At 38.0% G+C, this 13,444-nt stretch overlaps 1 protein-coding gene across 2 annotated transcripts in view; it reads right to left on the bottom strand.

The window, feature by feature from the left end:
- ezh2 (enhancer of zeste 2 polycomb repressive complex 2 subunit) overlaps positions 1–13,444 on the bottom strand; it is a 73,623-nt gene that overhangs the window by 41,334 nt on the left and 18,845 nt on the right. For both annotated transcript variants that reach the window (XM_020516020.2, XM_048616784.1), the window contains exons 2-5: positions 11,776–11,955; positions 4,365–4,493; positions 1,808–1,927; positions 509–629 (exon numbers count right to left, since the gene is read on the bottom strand). In XM_020516020.2, coding sequence (XP_020371609.1) covers positions 509–629; positions 1,808–1,927; positions 4,365–4,493; positions 11,776–11,892 — 487 coding nt within the window. In that variant the 5' untranslated portion in view covers positions 11,893–11,955. The remainder of the gene's footprint in view (positions 1–508; positions 630–1,807; positions 1,928–4,364; positions 4,494–11,775; positions 11,956–13,444) is intronic.

Raw genomic sequence — 13,444 nt, 5'->3', positions numbered from 1 at the left:
GAGTTCAAACTTTGAAACAAATCATGTTGGGAAATCTGCACTTTAGCTTGGAAACAAAGTAAAAAACTTATTTTCGTCTACATCTGTTATATTCACATACAAAATATCAAAACATGGAAGCACAGAACTCAATTTCATAACATACAAAATATATTACACGTGACAGATTTCATAATACAGATGTTAACTGTGAAAAATGCTGAACAAATACCTTGAGAAAAATGGAAATTATGATGACATAAAAACGAACAATGATTCTCAAAAGATTATTTCATAATGTGCCATTACATATAAATAGCATTAATTAGTTGAGCACAATTTGTCAGTTTCACCAAATTAACTTTGAGAAGCAGGAAAATGTATTTCTTTTTGTAAGTATTCATGCATGGGCTTTTGGGTCCAAATATTAATGTATTCCATATTTTAGAAAACAAAATAAAAGTATGATTGAACTAATATTACTACACAAATCATTAGTCAGTGTAAAACAGCAAACGGATAGCATTACCTCTGTCTCCATGTACTTTTCCATCATAGTTTTTGATAAGTTCTTCAATAAAAGTCCCATCCTGATCCAGGATTTCATCCCCCATGTAAGGAATGTTGTGTAGAACAGTTTCATCTTCCACCTTAAATCAACAAAAGTTTTTAACATCTGGTTGTATAGGACTTTGGTTCGACCACATTTGGAAGACTGCGTACAGTTCTGGTCGCCACATTACCAAAAGGATGTGGATGCTTTGGAGAGGGTGCAGAGGAGGTTCACCAGGATGTTGCCTGGTATGGAGGGCACTAGCTATGAAGAGAGGTTGAGTAGATTAGGATTATTTACATTAGAAAGACAGAGGTTGAGGGGAGACCTGATTGAGGTCTACAAAATCATGAGAGGTGTAGACAGGGTGGATAGCAAGAAGCTTTTACCCCAGAGTGGGGGACTCAATTACTAGGGGTCACGATTTCAAGGTGAGTGGGGAAAAGTTTAAGGGAGATGTGCGTGGAAAGTTCTTTACGCAGAGGGTGGTGGGTGCCTGGAACGCGTTGCCAGCGGAGGTGGTAGAGGCTGGCACGACAGCGTCATTTATGACGTATCTAGACAGATACACGAATGGGCAGGGAGCAGAGGGATACAGATCCTTGGAAAATAGGCAACAGGTTTAGATAGAGGATCTGGATCGGTGGAGGCTTCGAGGGCTGAAGGGCCTGTTCCTATGCTAGAATTTTCTTTGTTCATTGTTTTGTTCTTAGTTATAAAGACAGAAATGTAGCAAACATTTGCAGTTCATTTTTGACCTTCTATTAAGTGCAATGTTTAAACACACGTGGAATATTTGTCAGTTCTCCTCAAGAATTATAAAATTGTCAGTTTAGAGGAGTCCTATGACTTCTTTGAGGGTAGAACAAAGGAAGAGTTATAGTAAATTTGAGAAGTCCAAGGTGAAAAGCATGATTTTCAGGAACAGCAAAATCAAAACCAAAACATGCTCTTTAGAAAATCAGAAGATTCCTAACTTCTATCAGATGTAGACACCAGTGCCTAACAAAAGGTTTCTGGACCATGTGCTAGTTAAATTCTGAAAATAGTCTGCATGAAAAATACCTGTCACTTCTGTCATAAACAAATACAAGGAGTTGATTTCATTAAAAATAAACTGAACACTTAGTTTGGAAACAAGAAATAAAATTAAGTGAAGAGTCTTCCTTTGTTCAAATGAAAATAATATTAAGAACTTAAGTGGTCTTACTATCCATGGATGCATTGCAAATAAACATTAAAAACTTAATTCTTGCTTATGCCCGAAACACACACCATGAAATTTTGCTGAAGGGGAGACCAGGAGTACATAACTGGAATTGAGGCCACTGCATTCAAAGTCTTCAGGGGAATGACTTGCTTTGGAAATTCTGAGAATCCACTTTCCACGGCACACTAGAAATAAACAAAAGAAAATCTTAGGACATATTGCAGAAAGATAATTGGAGGAAACCCATTGTTTCAGGTCAACCAACTATAAAGGTTAAAAAACACAAAACCACAGAAATTTGCAGAACAAAATACGATTTGACCCACAAAATAAGTTTTTTTTTTAAATGGAATAATCTACAATGAGTCCCAGTTCCGTCTGCATTCTTCAAAGTACTATATTGTTTTCTCCTTCAAATATTTATCGATTGCATATCAGGGGAAAGAAAGCTATTCAACATTTATTTCTTGCTAACTGGCAAGTCATAATCCATTTCAAACTCTGTGCCCAAAGCCAATACCATGACAATGATCTCCACACTCTGACTGAATAAATCTTCTGGTCAGAAGTTCTACAATAGGCCCGAACCAGACTTTCATTGCTTCCTGCCATGAGCAGCCTATCTCCCACAACCACCAACCACAAGCTGCAAACTCCCCAAACAGCAATGTCAATCATTAATCATTTATTGAAACTTAAGAAACACTTTAAAGTCATTTTTACTTGTTATTGAATGATGTCAGTAATTGTGATGCACACCTCATCAACAAATGAACTTTGCTATTAATTTAGGTCATCTTGGTGATACAACAAAATTAATCAGTAACAACTTGCACAATATTATAAACTACCCTTAACTCAATCTCAAGACTTCACATATGAATTACACGCAAACATATCAAATCAACTCGTGAGCATTTAAATTAGGAATAGAAGTAGGCCACTGTGCTGCGAGTCTGCTCCACCACTCAATAAGATCACGGTTGCTCTGTGTTTCAAATTTCGCATTACCATTTCCCCAGAAATTTCTATCTGGTCCCTTGTCAGACAAGAATCTACCTACTTCCACCTTAAATATATTCAATTACCTGACCTCCAACGGCCAAGGCAGAGAATTCCAAAACTTGCATTAAAAAAAATGTTCTGGTCACATACTGGTAACTGGTGTCTTTACTTGGAAGTCATTATTTAATCAATCTCATGACGCAATACAACCTGCTCTCAAGATCGTCCTTTGCTCAGAAATGTTCTGGAACCAACTAGAAAGCATTAGTTGAAATCACTTGTGACTATTGCCATTCCCATGTTACAAGCACCCAGCGTTCCTTTTGGTTTACTTTGACCCGCATCTGGACTAGTGAGTTCTCCCCACTAATGCTTCTCATCCCCATCCAAATTGGGATTTTGATTTCCAGAACCAAGGTCATCTCTAACAATTGCTTGCACACATGAAGTGTACTTTATACTAAAAGACATCCATTTTAAACACAAAGGTATAAGAAATATTGATCTTGGGCTGATGTTTTCTTATAGTTTAGAGTTTTCTTTTATTATATTTTTAACACAAACATGGATACTTAGTAATAGTAATCTAACTAAAATTAATGGCTACACAGTTTCGAAAGATTTTATCTAGTCAGTCAATCAGTACCACTACTTGAAGTTTAATTCAATAAAATCTATGAGTCAGCAAGTAATTATTGACTTTTTAGGTGGAGGTTTCAAACAAGGTGCAATCAGCCAAAAGTCAACTGACCAAAAGATTTTATGGACAGTACCCAACGCACCAAAAGCACCTCCACCAGATCACAGCCAAGCACTGACGGATACCAAGAGAAAGGGAACTTTACTTTCTGAATCTGCAAATGGTCAATCCAGGTCACAATGGTAGCCAAGACTTTATTTGACTTTAAGAGGTGCAAGACAAAACACAGCCATCATTGACCTTTTTGTTTCTTGGAAAACACCCAAATTTGGACAATCAACCAGCCAATATTTTTTATTCATTCACAGAATATGGGCATCATTGGCAGTAATTGCCAATTCCTAATTGCCCTTGAGATGGTGGTGTTGAGCTTCCTTCTTGAACCGCTGCAATCCACTTGGCATAGGTACTTCAACAATACTGTTGGGTGGGGAGTTCCATCCATCATGGATGACAATAAGCTTCGCCAAATAAAACAAAATGTGCTTTTGCAGTAATAGGATCAAAAATTTAAAATATCTGCTTTTACTTATTTCTTAAAAGCACAAAACATTTTGGATGCAATAACCATGACGTGGAAAGAAACAATTTCAATCTCAATTCATGCCCATATTTCAGATTTTTATAATTAAAGGCTTCAGAGACTTCTGCAGCCAACAGTAACCAATTATCTTTGGTTAGCACAAGTGTGCAAATTATTTATAGAATGCTGACTAACAAGCCTAAATTTCGCACATGCAGTGAATGTCTTATATATTTATTTCAATTAATTATTTCAATTATATTCAATTAATAATACTTTGCAGCATTGGATAAGAGAAAGTAAGAAGTATTCTTTGTATTGGGAGGATGACTGTACACAAAGCTTTATGTTTATCATAAATGCTTTACCCAGTCAAAAAAGAATTCTATTATACCTCTCTGGTACCACGCATTGTGCTCACAGAAGTCATGATATGAACAGGTTGTATCCGATGTTGCTTCCAATCCTGATTCAAGATTTCTGTCTTTTCTTTGATTTTTTGGCGATTTGCATTGAACATGCTCTGTGAAGAAAATAAAGATATTTGTTTAAATTGAATTTATTGATACAGACCGCAAAACATGACGTACATAAAAACAAGTGTGAGGAAGAAGGATGTCACGTGTCTCCTCTGGCCTGCTCTGCCATTCAATGTGATCGTGGCTGATCTTACATGTTTCAAATTCCACATCCTCATTATCTTGTTCCAATAACTTTTAATTTCCTTACCTAACAAAATTGTGTCTTCATCTGCCTTAATGATATGGAGCTTCAAATTTCACAACCCTTGGTGGTGCTGGTGAAGTTTTCTTTTTGGAGGATGGGAAATGTAATTTCGATCTTACAAAGGATGTCCTCTAATCCTGAAACAATGTCTCCTATTTTTGGATTCAACGACAAGAATAATTGCCACGTCCACCTTGTCAAGACTGTTTAGGATCTTATAAAATTACTTTCAATACAACTGCATTGATATGTTGGGGCTTGAGCCTACACTTTTTGATCCAAAGCTAGCGCCACCATAACTGCACCGCAACAGCCACTCGGGATCTTGCACATATCATTCAAGTCACCCCTCACCCTTTTAAATTTCAGTACAACTGAGTCCAGGCTGTCCAAATTATCCCCTAGCACAACCTGCTCATTCCAGGCATCAATCTAGTATACCACTTCTGGACCTCCTACAATGCAATTACATTCTTCCTTAAATAAACAGGCCAAACTACACAGAGCAATCAAGACATCATCTCACCAATGTCCTATAACTGATGGATAACATCCTTATCTGTATATTCAATCTCTCTTAATAAAGAGAACAGTAAACAGACACGCACGGGAATTCCTAGAGGCACGGTTCTCAATCCATAATACAAATCAACAAACACAGAAAATCAGACCCCATATACAAACCCACACGGAACAGAACCGGAAGTGACACAATTCACCATAACAGACCGGACAGTATAAATTCCAAGTAGAATAGAACAACATCAGTTGGGCCTCCTATGAAGTGATAATGTTACCTAACATGGTGACAAAATGTCTGAATGAAAATGTCAGCAAGCAAGTCAACAGCCTCAGGATAGTAATCCATTAGCCACCTTAATTACTTGACCTGCACACAAAACGTGTAATTTGGGCACTAGAACATCCACATTGTCCTGCACCTCAGAATTCCGTAGCTGCTCTCTGTTTAAGCGTGCCTGTTTATTTTTAACACGTCCTGCCAAAGTGAAGGCTTTTGCATTTTCTTATACCAAACTCCAGCTGCCAGATTACTGTCCACTCATTCAACCAACCTACTGTTAACTTCTGCAACCTTATGTCCTCCTCACAATACACTTACCTACTTATAAACAAAAACAAACTGACACACAAATTCAGTAGGTCTGGCAAACCTGTGCAGTGAAAAATATTAACGTCAAGTCCAGTCACCCTCCATCAGAACTGAACACAGCTAGGAAATGGTAAAGTTTTGCTGAAGACCCTTTTTTGAGAGGCTGGGTATAGTGGTGGCGTCCACGCTGAAGGAAAAGTAGAAATTCTGCTGGGGTCCATTGCCACTTGCTTCTGAAAAATGCTGGGTTTGATCACTACTTCCAAAGGGCACAATGAACTTGTTTATTTAAAAAAAGAAACCTTCACAGAAGTAAACACCCATAAACCATATTCAGAAATACAAACTCTTTAAAAAAAAGGTATAAAATGAGACATCCTTCATTATAAAAAGATACATTTTCAGAAACACCAATACTCCAGCTGAAGTCTAAGCAATCCTTCAGAGTTCTTTTATGACCTCTTCACTTTCATATTCCATTCGTGTATATAGAAACCCTAGTAACCCATATAATTTTCTTTAAACCATCTTCTGAAGATGGGGAGGCAATGGCCTAGTAGTATTATTGCTGGACTGTTAATCCAGAGACCCAGATAACGTTCTGGGGACCCGGGTTCAAATCCCACCAAAGATGGTGGAATTTGAATTCAATAAATGTCTATAATTAAAGAATCTGACTATGACCATGAATCCGTTGCCGAATGTTTTGAAAAGCCTATCTGGTTCACTAATGTTCTTTAGGGAAGGAAACTGCCATCCTTACCTGGTCTGGCCTACATGTGACTACAGTCCCACAGCTATGTGGTTGACTCTGAACCGTCCTTTGGCCAATTAGGGCTGGGCAATAAATACTGCCTAGCCAGCAACGCCCCTCAACCCATAAATGAATAAAAAAAAAACCTTTCCTGCTACCTTCAGATTTCAAAATTGCACCACTTGTAGCATACCCACACGAAGTGCAGGACTTCACATTTTTATACTATACTCAGCTTGTCACATTTCCATCCATTTCACCATCCTTACAAATAATCCTAAAAATATTTAGTTATCCTAAGCTTGATGTTAGCGGTATCTTTGATAAGCTCTGTCTTCCAAAACGAAAGAGCAAAATAATTTCCAATAACACTTGTTCAGAATCAATAAGCTGATTGGCCTATGGTTTTCTTACTTATTCATGAAAGTGGTAAGGGATAACAGGACAACATCACAAATTCTTCAGTCTGCTAACAACATGCCTAGATCCAAGTTGGGTTAAAAGATCAACTAATCTTTCTACTTCTTTGTTTTTCACTTCCCAACTTTCAGAAATGAAAAGCATTTCAGTATGTTGCTCATAACTTCCCCTTTATTTAAAAAAAAGTGTAATTGCCCCATTATCTACTTCCTTTGTCAAGAAGTATATGAAGTACATGTTTATTATGTTTTTGCATTGTCTGTCTCGAAGTGAATATTTTCCCAAAAAAACTGCTGATACCTGTTTGAAAAAGGTTTTGGGGTTTGACTTAATCTTGCCTATTAATCTTTTCACGTAACCTTTGTCTCCCATATTAAACTTTTTGAACTCCTCCGCTACCTTCTTTAACCTTCTTGTTTCTAACCAATTTCTTTCCTACGTTTGACATTTGCCTGCTTTTTCTGTTCTTTTTACATACAGGTCATCTTTGACCCTTATCACACATCAATTACTTTCATATTACGAACTGCCACACTTCTAAACATAAGCTGCTATTCAAAAGCATGAAAGAGGACAGACATTTAGTCTGAAATCAGTCCCAGGAAATGCTGGAATTCATCAAGGAAGCGATAACAGGGCACTTTAAGATCAAAATACAATTAGCAACAGTGTCAAAATAGTTTCACTTCGATAAAACAGTGCAACAGATTCACTTTCCTTTGAAGTTGTAATGACAGCGAGAATGGGCATGCACGCGCACGACAGCCAGAGAGCATGAGCATGGGCATGCATGTAAAGAGAGAGAGACGGAGAAAAAAAAAAGAGACGGAGAAAAAAAAAGAGACAGAAAGCATGTGGATTTTTTAAAAACTGATTTGATATGGCGCAACCCAACAATCATTGCATCTGTCCCAGTGCGTCCCACCAGGCCCAGTTGCTTCACTGATCCAAACCTGCTACCTTCTATCAGCCAGGACAGAGACAGCAGAAACATTGGAATACCACCTACAAGGCGGTGTCCAAGCCACACACAATAGCATCTTTGAAATATATCACTACTCCATTACTGTCATTAGGTCACAATCCTGCAACTCTTTAACAGTAAAGAGATACCCAGACCAAATGGATTGCAGCAGTTTAAGAAACAGCAAGCCACCGGCTCTCCGAAAACAATTAGGGATGATATTAGGGCTTGTCAGCCATGCTCACATCCCATACAAGAACAACGAAAGTCAGCCTACAACAATGGAAAAGAAATTTAAAGGGCCTATATACGACAAAATAAAACAAAAAGGAGATAAGTTGATCACACTTCAGATTTTCAGTAAATGTCTTCATTTAACCTTTTATTAAATTGACACAAGGAAGTAATGAATGCACAGCACTGAGATATAGGTACAGCATGGTAGTAACAAAAACAGAAGTTGCTGGAAAACCTCAACTGGTCTGGCAGCATCGGTGAAGAAAAATCAGAGTTAACGTTTCAGGTCCGGTGACCCTTCCTCAGGACTCAGCACGGTAGTACTGTTGCTTCATAGCACTTTGATAATAATTGGGAGAAGGGTAATCATTATTCTGTTTATTACCATTTAGGAACAATCCTAAACAATGTCATGTAGATCCTAGTGTCATTGCTGCAGGGATAAAGCTTAGATTGGGATGCATCTAGTTTTGCAGTTTTTCTTTTCTCCCTTAGGATGTGTACATGAATGGATAAGCAGACACTTATGACCAAAGGGGATGCACTTGACTGAATAACTTGATAGGTCTCTATCAGGGTGGCCAAGAGTTGCAAATGAAGCAGATCAGGTTGGCAGATTTCCTTTCTTTAGTTCATGAACTACTGCAAAATTTGTTATCCAACATGCATCAAGGTCATGTGGTGCCAGTAAATCAAAAACACCAGTTAACTCACTGCAGTTGTGGTAACAGTAGGAACCTGGATTTTTGACAATGTCCCACATGGCAAACTAGTTTTTAAAAAAAAGCCCACGGAATTCAAATTTTCCTCCTCTCCTCTTAATATTTCTACCACTTTAAATTTAACGTCCCCAAGCCCCATCTATCACCTCTCTGCTAACATAAATAGGTCCTTCACACACAATGTCTGAGGCCCTTCACAATTTTGTACATTTCAAATTTCTCCACTGTCCCACCTCATCCTTTCCAATCTTTTTCAGAGCTGTTTGTTTTCAAAACCCAACATCATCCTTAAATCATCACTGTACTATCTCTAATACATATTTTCTTTATTGAGGCAATCAGAATCACACAATGCTCAAAAGCTACGGCCAGCTAATGATATACACAGTTTCAGCATAATCTCATTGTTCTCATATTTCTAGACCTCTGCTAATAAAGGAAAGGTTTTCATAGACCTTAACCAACTGATCGATCTACCATGTCTTTGTCCACCTGACCAGTTCATTGGTAACCATCTGCAGTTTACAGCTAACCTCCCAATCATGCACGTGGCCAATGTTTGTGCCATCTCTAAACTTGTTGATCATGCACCCTACACTTACATACAAAATGTTACTATATACCATAAAAATCAGGACCTAGTGTTCAGTCTGTGGAACCCCATTGGAAACAGCTTTCCAGTTGCAAAACTACCCATCTAAAATTACCCTTTGTTTCCTACAACTGAACCAAATGTTGCTATAGTGCTGAATCCAATACCAAAAGCAACAAAACATGATCTCATAACATTGCGAATAATCAAATGTTTTAGAAACAGCAACCTTGCATAAGTTATTTTTTTTCTCTCTACTCATCACAGCCTAAAATTTCTAAAGTGTAGGAAAGGTTTCTTTTACTCACTTACAAGGTGTGGACATTACTCATTAAGCTAACTTTATTATTCAACCTTAATAGCCTGGAGAAGAGGCAGTGGTGAGTTGTCTTGAACTACTGTAGTCCTTGGGATGTTGGGACACCCATAATGCTGTTAGGGTGTTTCAGAATTTTAGTTCAGCAGTGAAGGAATGGTAACAGTTCCAAGCAAGGATCATATAGGTGATGGTATCCCTAGGCAACCTCTGCCCTTGTCTTTCTTGATGATATTGGTCGTAGGTTTGGCAGGTGCTGGGGTTCCTTTAGGGAGAGACAGATTTTTTACTTAGCAATGGGTTGAAGGATTATGGAGAGCAGGCAGGGAATTGGAGTTGAAGCTGAGATGAGATCAACCATGACAATTAAATGGCAGAGCAGGCTCAACTGCCTACTCCTGCTCTTAGTTTTTATATTCTTATGCTGAAGTAGTCTTGGTAAATTTCTTCAGTTTATCTTGTGGATGGTACACGCTGCTGCCACTATGCATTGCCTTTAAGGGAGTGAACATTGAAGGTGGTTGATGGGGTTTCAATCAAGATGCTTTGTGCTGGATGGTATCAAAGCGTCTAGTGTTGAAGATGTTCTCTTTGAGAACTTTCCATTTCACTCCTGATGGGAGCACTGCATGTGGTTAACAGACTCTGGGGAGACAGAAGGGTTACTCACTGCAGAACTCCCTGCCTCTGGGTTGTTCTCATAACCAAAAGTATTTATATCACTGGTTTCAGTTTCTGGTAAATGGTGACACCCAGGACACTACCATTGCTGAATTCCCCCACTGTCATTGAACACCAAAGAGTGATAGTTCAATTCTCTCGGAGATGGTCGTTGCCTGACACTTAAGCAAGTAACTCTGTCATGCATCAGCTCAAGATGTTGCCCAGGTCTTGCTGCATTCGGACAGTCTGTTTCAGTATCTGAGATGCTGCAAATGGTGCTGTTCATCCTATACCTACCAGTCTGCGTGCACGTGCCGGTTTGTTTCTTCACTTTCTAAAAGAATTGAAGTTTTGATGAATGACAAAAGTCATTTCCAACATAAATAAAAACACACAATAATGCAGGATAGGTGGCCGGAGTTTTATAAAGTCTGTCATGGCAAAGCTTAAAACAGGGCACTCTTTTTAAGGAAAAAAAAAATCACAGAAACTAAGTAATCACAGTAAAAATAAAAGTGGCTGATAGCAAGGTATCCCAAGAGTTAAATGGTCTGTCACCCTAGACCCAAGATAACAGAATTTGCTAAACACCAAGCACGACTGAGGTTGGAGATATTACACCTCCCCCATGACTACAATTTGAGGCTTATAATTAGGAAGAATAAATTAACAACCACTGAAGAGGTAAACTATGAACCTCCGTAGTTGAGTTCACTTGAGGCCAAATATACAACTGTGTAGGGTGTTCATTGATCAAGACAAGCTAAATGCTTGTCCTTACTTTCAGCCAGTCATTAGCCTAAAGAATGTTATTGTTATATTCTCGACAGGAGTCACTTTCATTTTGTGTTTTAGAGCTAGCTGTCACAAACAAACAGATAATATAAAACTATTGAAAGATGGTGGACTCAAAGTTTAACAGGATACTGGGCTACTTGAAAAGGAAGGCAGCTGACAAAGTGCAAACTAAATGATAACACTAAATAAATAAAGAAAGAGCTATTGCTCCAAGATCTCAGTTATTTAAAATCAAATTAGCTGATTATGAAAACAATTACATTGTATTTGCTAAAATTCTTAAATTTACATTATTTTGCTAAATGTTCATCTCACAGAAGCACAGAAGTTTGATACTTCCTCTCTTTCACAGTGGGCAGTCATAATGAATCACTCCATACATTATATGAAATGCTACACTCAAGATTGAATTATTTTAAAAAAGTAAGAGCCCCCCACCCCCCTAGAAAAATAGCAATTACAGACTGAACACTTTGTTTACATCAACTCAAACAATTCTTACCTTAACTTCATCTGCTCGCCTAAAGCGTTTCAGCTGTCGAAGACGCATGTATTCAGATTTAACCCGCTTTCGCCAGCAAACTGGTCCTTTTGTAGATTTCTTACCAGTAAAACCCATGGTTACACGGTTGAGGTACTTTTCAAACTAATATTTGCACTTCCAGCCAGCAACAAAAAAATTCTGCAAAAAAGTAAACGTATGTCACAACATATATTGAACATGCAAGCATCCTTCCCCCATTTACTTTAAAAAATGTCTCGAATATGGCAGAAGAGTTTTCTTCACACAAGCGTATTTGTGATGATGCAATCTGTCATATTGCCCATAATTATTCCATATGCTTTTTTTGAAAAAAAAAGTGAAAATTCATCATCTGCTGGTTACACAATTACTAGGTAAATCAAGACACCACTTGCATTTCCTTTAGCACTAGACTTGTTCTTTTGGCCCAGAAATCAAGTACTTAAAAGTTACTTATTATCAAGTGAAAATGAACCTAGGATCCCCTGAAATCATTAATTTTTCTAATCAACGTGTTCAGACATTTTATTACACACTTCTGGAGCAAGTGGTTCTTGAACCCAGGGCTCCCAATCCAGAGGTAAAGACACTACCACTGCACCACTATGAAATCACCTATACTGCTCACTCCATCCGTGTACGGTCAGCCAACTGAGCTTTAGCTCAATCTTCCTGTGTGCCTTTTTAATTCTGAAAGGGAGTCTTACTGAACTAAAAACATTATCTGCTGCTAGACTTGCTTAGTTTCTCCAGCAGTCTCTTATGTTTGTTTCAGATTTTCAGCATCAGCAGTTCTTTGCCTTCTTCAGTAGCACACTAGCTGCTAGGCTGCCTTGTAGCCATACTTCAGTTAGCAGGACAGTCATCCTCAAAATATTACATGTTATTTTCTGGATCACTCACTCTTCCCCAAACCCTCATTAATTCTTTAGCACTTATCAACATCCATTTTTAATGCACAGCAGTTATACCACTGAAAGAACTGAAAATATTTGTAATGTATTTGAAATCATGCTATGAGTATGCTGCTTTTGTAAACAGCCATTTTTAAAAAAAAGAAATGAAAGTTTAAACAGGTGTTTAATTTTCTTTAATAGGCATGTGGGGTTGCATGCAGGGAATATGCTTTTAGGTAGATAAAAAAATTACTTTGTGACAGTCAAGAACTAAGTGAAGAATTATACAAGGGGCATTTTATTTTTTCAAGTTCCTATTACATCAATGAAAGATGTGTCATTACTGTGTGGCAGGAAAATGCCAGGAAAAATGTCAATCCCGCTAACAAGAGTGCCTGAATAAGTAAATGCATAACCACTACTGAACAATAGACTAAAATTAAAAGAAGAAAAAAAAGACACTAAATAAGAAAACAAATTTCCTGAAAGGAAATTAATTCTGGAAAATATTAAAACGTGTCCTTCAGTGGGCTGACTGATGATCAGGTTTCCACAAATTAGACACTTACCCAGGTTTGCCAGAATAAACTACCAATCTGTTTGCAGAGGTAGTAGGAACTGCAGATGCTGGAGAATCTGAGATAACAAAGTGTAGAGCTGGATGAACACAGCAGGCCAAGCAGCATCAGAGGAGCAGGAAGGCTGACGTTTCAGGCCTAGACCCTTCTTCAGAAATGGGGGAGGGGAAGGGG

This window comes from Rhincodon typus, chromosome 2 (genome assembly GCF_021869965.1).
Source record: "Rhincodon typus isolate 14 chromosome 2, sRhiTyp1.1, whole genome shotgun sequence".
Classification (NCBI taxonomy): domain Eukaryota; kingdom Metazoa; phylum Chordata; class Chondrichthyes; order Orectolobiformes; family Rhincodontidae; genus Rhincodon; species Rhincodon typus.
This window is presented reverse-complemented; position numbering and strand designations above follow the sequence as displayed.